This window comes from Anomalospiza imberbis, unplaced genomic scaffold (assembly GCF_031753505.1).
Source record: "Anomalospiza imberbis isolate Cuckoo-Finch-1a 21T00152 unplaced genomic scaffold, ASM3175350v1 scaffold_147, whole genome shotgun sequence".
In the NCBI taxonomy this organism is placed as follows: domain Eukaryota; kingdom Metazoa; phylum Chordata; class Aves; order Passeriformes; family Viduidae; genus Anomalospiza; species Anomalospiza imberbis.
This window is the reverse complement of record NW_027099782.1, coordinates 43,049-51,298: the sequence shown is the minus strand read 5'-3', so window position 1 is coordinate 51,298 and position 8,250 is coordinate 43,049. Positions and strand designations below refer to the sequence as shown.

The window sequence follows — 8,250 nt, the reverse complement described above, 5'->3', positions numbered from 1 at the left end:
CCCCTCATTACGTGCCCTCTATAAAACACACGATCCACGATCATTTCAACTAGCTAAATCAATTGATATTTTTAGTGAGCTTTACTGATTGACATGGACTGCTCCTCAGCCAAGGCCATGCTAAACTCCTGAACTTAGGGAAGAAGAACAAAGACTTTATAGGGTTGTGAGAGACGAGGTGACATTTTGCTGAAGCCAAAAGATTATTCAGCTAAAGAATGAAAGCTGTTGGTTCTATGTGTTGTTGTTTGTGGTTTGGATATGTTCTGGTTGGTTTGTTGGGTGTTGCTGGAGAGGGGCGGGGTTGAAGCCCTGACTAAAAAGGAATTCAGATGATGGGGGAGTAGACAGAAAAGCAGGTGGTCAGGAGAGAATGGAAGTGCCCCAGTACCGAGCCAATGGGAAAGGGGACAGGGACTGCCCCAGCCGGGAAATGCCCGAAAATTTTCCACTTTGTTGGAAGGTGTGTGTGTTCTGCTCTCGGGAGGGACATGCAAATTCGGCTCGGCTGAATCGGTATGAATGAACAGTTGTTGCCCTCATTTTTAAAAGTGTTAAGTTTTCTTTTATAGTTCTTTTGAAAGTTTTAAAGTTCTCATAAAACTTCCTTAGCCTTCTGATAATGTTTACATATTTCTACTAAAGTTCTCATGCACTGTTCATGCAAATAATGATTGTTTTACATTCTTCTTTGTGGGAGGAGAAAATTAATAGACTGTTAGTTTGACCAGTGTGGTTACAGAAGTGGCAATTTCATCCTCCAATCTACTGCCACTTTTAGAATTCTATATATTGCAAAGTCAGAAATAAAATTAACTCTTTTTCTCTCTTGAACTCATCAAGCTTCTGTGTACTCCTTTGGTGCCAAATAGCAACAAAGTTTCTTTTTGCTTTGAAGACTTTGTCCCCATTTAATTGTGTCAAAAAGCCTGTTCATTTCTAACAGGATTATAAATATTAAGTTCTTCACCCAGGGCAGATTTAAAGCCCAAACTCCCATGTCACGTCCCCCAGACTTCCGGAACATCGCCAGAGCTCCCCCAAACCCTCCTGTCAGCCCCTGGAAATGCCCCAGAGACCTCCCAACCCCTGTTTCAACCCCGCAGCTGTAACTCCCCCAAAGACCCCACCCCAGCTGCCCATAACTTCCCCAAAGCCCCCCCAAGCCCCATATCACATTCCCTGACCTCAAACAAACCCTTATTCTCCCCCCTGCCCCCCTGCAATTTCACTCACACACGGCCATGGCCTGAGGGGACACGCTGGTGGTCTTCAGGTGGGAGCTGGCCAGGGCATCCTGACCAAAGACCTGCGGAGCTTCAGCCTTTGCAGGGGAGGCTGGCAGCAGCTGCACCCCCAAAACAGCCCCTGCAGCCCCCCCAGCCATGCAGCTGCACTGCTGGATGACTGGCTCTACGTGTCTGGAGGTGCAGGGGGGGCTCGGGGCATCCTAGGGTGGGCTGGTGGGATTTTCAAGAGGCTACAGGGCCAAGGGGCCTGGAGGATCTGGAAGTGCTGGGGGAATTTGGGGAAAGGGGAGGTTGGAGGGTTTTGGAGAGCTGTGTCATGACTGGCTCTATGTGTTTGGAAGTGGGAAGGGGTATCAGGGGGTCCGGGGCAATTTCTCGGGGGGCTTTGCAGGGACTATAGTGGCTGGGGGAGCTTCAGGGCATCTTGGGGGTGTGGGAGCATTTTGGAATGAGAGGGTATACGGGAGGGCTGGGGGGCAACGTGTTCTATGTCTTTAGAAGTGGGGAGGGGACTGGGGGCTGATTTTGGAGCCTCCACTGATTACTGGGTGCCCCCCTCCAGCAAAAGGCCAAGGCTGTTTTCTCCTCCCATCTGGGAGGGGGGGTGAGCTTTGAGGATCCCATCTTCAGTCGGGGGGGTCCCTTTGTCACTGAAACTGTGTGAAAATGAAACATCTCCAACAGCAAATTCAGGGTTAGAGAATCAAAGGCGTTACTTTATACTGGTCAGGACGTGCAACAGAAATCATTGCATCTACACATTGCCCGGGTGTGCAGCCAGCAACACACGGGCAGGAGGACACAGATGGCGCTTCCTGGCTGGGAGAGGGCTTGTGGCCATCTCCAGGCACCGGTCTGACAGGGATCCCCGCAGCTCCAGCCCTGCACAGCCACTCTGTCGCCAGCACAAAGGCTTCAGCAGAACCAGCAAAGGCCAAGGGGCTACTTTTCCCTTCCCCACTGCTGGCCTGGGCCGCTTGCTGAGCACAAGGACCCGTTTTCCCCTCTACCCCTGTGCTCTGCAGACCCTGGGCAGCAAATGAAAGATCCTGGGAGTCTGTCTATTACAACATATCCTACATTTTTATGCTAAGGAAAAAGGAAAATAAGGAAAGAACAATGTTGAACAAATGAAACATTGCTTCTGGCTCAGGTGACCCCAGCAGACAGAGCTTCTGGGATCAGTTCTCTGCAGAGCTCCAGCAGTGCAGCCAGCCGAGCCCTGAGAGACGAGGCCGTGTCCTCCATGCCCTGTGGAGCTGATCACGCAGGCTGTCGAAGATGGAATATCGAGCTCTCTCTACTGCCTGGAGGACGTACAGTGTTTGAATTGCCAGGCTTCCGACGGCGACGCTGATGTCATCTGCCATGCCTTCAAGGGCTGAAAGAGAGAGGAACAGAGCCATGGTCAGTTCCCGGATCTGAGGGGACCCGAGGAGACCCCCGTTCCAGGGCCGTGCCAGCCGGCTCTAGCCATGGCCAGCAGGGAGCAGGGACCAACAGGATCAGCCCGAAGCTGCTGGCCACGAATCCCCCAGGTGGCCCTGACGTCTCTGTGTGCTCTGCCCACACCGCCCCTCGTCCACACAGGGAGCAGAGCCCTCGGCAGCCGGGGCAGGGCTTGCAGCTCCCCCGCCAGCCCCCGCTGACAGCCCGCTGCCCTCACTCACCCTCACAGATGAGCTGGAGCTCTTCCTTCTTCCCCCTGAGGTGCTGCCCGGCCATCCCTGTGAACACAGAGCCTGTCACGGCCCAGCGGCACAGCTCCCTGCCAGCGGCGCTGCCGGCCCTGTGGCCACACGGCCTCCTGGCCCGGCAGGGCTCAGCCCGGACCCTTGCCGCACGCTGCCGGCCCAGGGCACGGCTGCGAGAGGGCGGCAGCAGCGCCGAGGCCAGGCGGGGCTCCACGGCGCCGGGCCCGGATGGCGCTGCCGGGGCAGCAGCCGGGGCTGGGGCCGAGCTGCGGCGGGGCGGGGAGGGAAGGGGAGCCCGGGCTCACGGCTCACCGATGAACCTGATGGCCTCCTCTCGCAGGGACTGCTGAGGGCTGTCCAGGTACTGCAGGGCCCGGCGCAGGTGCTCGGCCGCTCGGCTCCTGTCGTCGGCCAGCTGCAGAGAGCGGCAGGAGGGAAGGGTTGGCGCGGGCTCAGCCCCTGTGCCGGGCGCTCCCTGCGCCCAGCCCCGGCCTCCCCTGCCCGCACAGCCCTGAGGCGCGGCCAGCAGCCGCGGGCGCCGGGCTCTGGAGGGGGCAGAGGGGCGGCTGCTGCCCCGGGAGCCGCGGCGCCGCCCCGCCCCGCGGCCCCGCCGGGCCGGGGCTCCATCGGCCCCGGCTCGGGCCCACGGGAGCCTGGAGAAGAGCCCGCGCAGCCTCTGGGTGCAGCAGCGGGCAGGGGCACAGCTGCCAGCCCACACACTGAGCACCGCGCTCAGGGGGCTTCTCCAGCCTGAGGCTGGCACTTCCAGGCCGTCCTTACCAGGCACTCGGTGAACTTCCACAGCTTCTTGTTCTTCACCAGTTTTTGAAGATCCCTCCTCTTCAGGAACTCAGCCACACAAAGCAGCGTTTCCTGAGAAACCTGGAGAGCAGCAGAGATGCGGAGATGGCCCCACAGCCCAGGGCGCAGGACCTGTGTCCCTGTGTCCCTGTGCCAAGGCCTGGAGGAGGCTGCAGCCCACGAGGCGCTAGGGCAGGAGGCAGCTGAGCCCCCTCCCAGGGGGACAGCAGCAGCCCATGAGTCCTCACCTGTGCCACATGCTGATTCTCATCATGGCAGTGGAAGAAGAGTGGCAGCAGGCTCTGGCGCACGTGTGTCTTCAGGGCCTTCTCTTCCTTTTCCAGTGGAAGAGACACCAATGTTTGGAAGAGCAGTATGGAGAGCAGCTGCACATGGCTATTGTCCTGTATGAAAGGAAGAAAAAAAGACCTCAGCATCGGCTGCACGGGGCTCAGCTTGGCTCAGGCCTGCAAATCCACAGGGCACAAAGTGTCCAGGCAGCAGTCAGTGGCCGTGGCTGGGGGCAGCGAGCCTTACGTGGTCAAAGAGTGGCAGGAGCGCCTCAACCAGCTGCAGTGCGATGGGGCTGGGTATCAGCATGGCCTTGTCCCAGAAGATAAAGCTGAGGAGCCTGACTGTCATGCTGACTATCTCTCCATCTGCGTCCCACAGGAGCTCCACAAGACTTTCAGTCAGGCTCCACATTTTTTCGCTCTGTGCAGAACACAAGTTTGTGAAACGCCATCCTGCTGCCGCAGGGCCTAGGGGCCAAAGGGCTGTTCCAAAGCACTTGGGCAGTTGAACCAGGAGGCAGGAGAGCTGGGAGCAGCTGCCCCAGCGCCCAAAGCCCAGCCAAGCCCAAGCGACTGCATTCCCAAGCGCAGCCTCAGCCGCTGCCCCCTTCTCACCATCAAGGGATCATCGATGAGCACAAGAAGGGCCCTGAGCGCCAGGCGACGCCTCTCCCTGCACTCGCTCCGCAGGTGCCTTGACAAGATTTGCAGGATTCTCTTAGCACCGCGTTCACTCAAGTTCAGGCACTCAAGAACCTGAAAGGCACAGGGCAGTGACAGGGGACCTGGCCGGCAAGAGCCCGGAACAGCACAGGGCTGGGCCCAGGCAGCAGCGCAGGGCGCGGGCACCGTCCCAGGCAGTTGCGGCTACGAGAGGGCAGAGAGCTGGGAGGCAGCTGAGCGAGGCAGCGCTGGCCATCAGGCTCACCTCCACAAGGAACGCCAGGGCGGGCAGTTCCCAGCGTGGCTCCTGTGTGCTGAGCAGCCGGAGCAGGTCGCGAGCGATCCTTGAGCACAAGGGGATGGAGACACAGGACATCTCCCTGGCAGGAGAAAAAGAAACCAAGACTTTGGGCCGGGGGACAAACCTCTCCCAGGACTGACTCACAGAGGTCTGGCCTTTCCCCAGCATCCTGTAAGGGCCCTGGGCTATTTGGGAGGTGGCTCCTTGTGGGCCCCCTCCTCTCCCAGCCTTTTCCAGTCGGCTTGGCTGTTCCTCGGTGACAAGGCCCTCTGGCCCACGACCACGGGGACTGTGTGGGGCACCCTGGGCACTGAGCACAAATGTCAGAGGCAGTGGGGAGAAGGGGGTCTCACCTGGCCAGCAGACCCACGGCATAGTGGTGGGTGTCAGCACACAGCAGCGTGTCCCAGCCACACTTGCGTTCTATTGCCACCACCACATCCTCGTGCTGCATTTGGCAGAGCAGGGACTTCAGGGTCCGCACTGCAAACCTGCATGCAGAGCAAAGCCCAGGTCACGCTGGGAGCACTGGCTCCTGCCCTGGGCACCTGGCAGGGACAGGAGGACTGGCATGGAGCACCTGTTGGGGTTGGTGGCAAGGCCGTATTGCTGCTGGCATCCCTTCCAGAAGGTATCGACCTCCGCTGGCACATCCAACGTGCTGAAGAACACTTGGAAGAGCAGATGCACAAAGAGGCGGGGGAAATACACGGTCACTACATGTGGGACACAGGGCATCTGGAGGATCTTCCACATCACCACAGTTGCCTGCAAAGGACAGAGCAGCCCGAGACAGTGCTCAGTGCCGAGGTGTCCGTGTGGCAGGGCCCGAGCATGGGAGGGAGAGGCCCGGAGAGACACAGGGGGAGCACCGGGCCTGGTGGCCCTGAAGCTGCCCCGAGGCCAGGTTTCAGCCCAGCGCCTGAGGCAGGGAGATGCAGTGGGGGAAGGAGGATGCAGAGCTGCTGGACAGGTGGCCTTGGGGCCAGCAAAGGCCAGTGTCAGAAACTCACAGCCAGGACAAAGACACCCGTTTTGTCCCCATCAGAGGTGCACGTGCTGTGCTCTGGCCAGCTCCCCAGCACATCGAGGAGTATCAGCTGCGCCGGCTCCGCAGTCCTGGGCGAGCACATGATGCTCTTCCACATGGTCAAAGCAGCTCTGTGGGGTCAGAGCTCTGTCTCAGAGGAGTCTGGGACACAGCACCGTGGCCTGGGCGGCAGCGGGGAGCTGAGCTGGCTGCCAGCCCTGCCTCTGCCCACTGCCCCTCGCCAGCAGCACCCAGACAGCCCAGCCCTGTGGGGACAGGTCCCTGAGGGCCAGCGAGGAAGCATGGCAGAAGGCTCGGGGGCTGACGTGCCAGGGCTGGCAAAGGGAGCAGCCAGAGGGCCCTGGAACTCTCTGTTGGTCAGACACCTGGGACAGGCTGTATAGGCTGATGGGCTGGGGAGCCCTGAGCCCTCTGGGCAGGTGGGCCCCATACCTGTCACAGGATGGGGCCACACGCAGGAGCGTCATTACTACGTCAGCAGGCTGCTCTTTGGTGAGATCCAGCAGGGCCCTCTTCAGCCTGTGCTCAGCAAACTGATTGGCCATGAGCCACTGGTGGATGTACCTCACCATGGCAGGCACCTGGAGAAGGCACGGGGAGACTTGGAAAGCTGCCAGAGGGAGGAATGTCCCCAGCTTCCCCAGAGAAGTGCTTCCCTTGCCACCCCACTGCCATGGCCCTCAAAGCCAGGGATGTTGCACAGAATGCTCCAAGCGCGGTGCTCGGCTGAGCAGTGACAGCAGGCCCAGCCCAGGTGGGGATGGCTGCAGGTACCTGCGCTGTTCTGCGGAAGAGGCCACGGGTGCGTTCCTGCTCTTGTGTGCGCTGCACGGCTGCATCTGGCAAAGAGCGAGCGCAGCCTGAGCTGAGGGGCTGCGGGCGAGGCCGGAGAACACAGCCCAGCCCTGCGCTCCCCAGGTAGGAACAGCCCCGGGATGTCCCAAGGGATGGAGCACGGCTCTGGGGTGTCTGTCCTGGCCCCTATTCCGTCCTGTCCATGGGCATGTCCCCAGGGGATGGGATGGGATGGGATGGGATGGGATGGGATGGGATGGGATGGGATGGGATGGGATGGGATGCAATGGGATGGGATGGGATGGGATGCAATAGGATGCAATGGGATGGGATGTGGCCAAGCTGGCTGCAGCCACCAGCCCTGCAGCCCAGCAGCCCAGCTCTGCCACTCACCCTCCTGCAGAGGCTTGAACCGCACCACCTCTTCAGTCTCCTGTGCTGGGCCAGCTCCAGGGCCTTCTTCCTCTTCCTCCACCCAGGCCAGCTTGGGCACTCTCGGGGATCTCTGCTCCATGTCAGTGACTGGATTTGTGACGACTGACAGGAGAGATGTCTCAGAAATCTCCGAGTCAGCAAGGCCTGCAGTCGTGCCTGGAAGGCACCTTCAAGAGAGAAGCCTCAGGAAGGCTACAGGACAGCAAGTCCTGCACTCTGGTCTCGAGGGCTCCTTGCCACAAGGACAGGAGACTCCTGTCAAGGATTGTGGTCTGGCCTCGAGGGCACTGGTGGCAGGGATGGGAGATGCCTCTGGGGCACCAAGTCCCACGGTCTGCCCTCGAGGACACCTGCAGAAGAGAAGCCTTGGGAAGGCCACGGGTCACCAAGTCCTGTGGTCTGGCCTCGAGGTCAGCTGCAGGAATAGCACCTCGGAAAAGCTCTGGGTCAGACACGAACAAGTGTGCTGTGCGGGGGCTCCTCACGGCACCGCTCTGTCCCGTCCTGTCCCGTCGCGTGCTCCGAGCACTGTGGTGTGGCCTTGTCACCACCAGCTCCTATGTCACCCCGTGTCACAAAGGGCCCTTGGACACGCTGTCCCGTTCCATGCCACGGTGACCATGCTGCACCATGTCACAAAGGGCCCCTGCACACACTGCCCCCTGCCCTGGGACCACCCCCAGCCCACCCAAAGTGGCTCAGGTTGGAAGGAATCCCTCACCCCAAGTGTCTAAGACACCCCGACAGGATCTTTAGGAACGGCTCAAACCATCAGCAAACGCTGCCCTGCTCTGCGGGCTCAGGGCAGCAGAAGGAGGCCCCAGGGCTGCCGACGCAGCTGCACTGGGAAGGGCATGGGGCCTTCCACAGAAGCTGGCACGGCCTCCTTGGGACACGTCCTGGCTGGTGGCCATCCTAAGCGTGGCCGTGTGACACAGACGAGGAACGTGTGGGCCAGGGCAGGAAT

At 60.1% G+C, this 8,250-nt stretch overlaps 1 protein-coding gene across 1 annotated transcript; it reads right to left on the bottom strand.

The window, feature by feature from the left end:
• Positions 1-5,240: 5,240 nt before the first annotated feature.
• LOC137466205 (maestro heat-like repeat-containing protein family member 9) lies at positions 5,241-6,631 on the bottom strand. Its single transcript, XM_068178051.1, has 4 exons — positions 6,486-6,631; positions 6,016-6,163; positions 5,583-5,770; positions 5,241-5,493 (listed from the first exon to the last, which is right to left on the bottom strand). The coding sequence occupies exons 1-4, from the start codon at positions 6,623-6,625 to the stop codon at positions 5,352-5,354; spliced, it is 618 nt and encodes a 205-aa protein (XP_068034152.1). The 5' UTR covers positions 6,626-6,631; the 3' UTR covers positions 5,241-5,351.
• Positions 6,632-8,250: the final 1,619 nt, after the last annotated feature.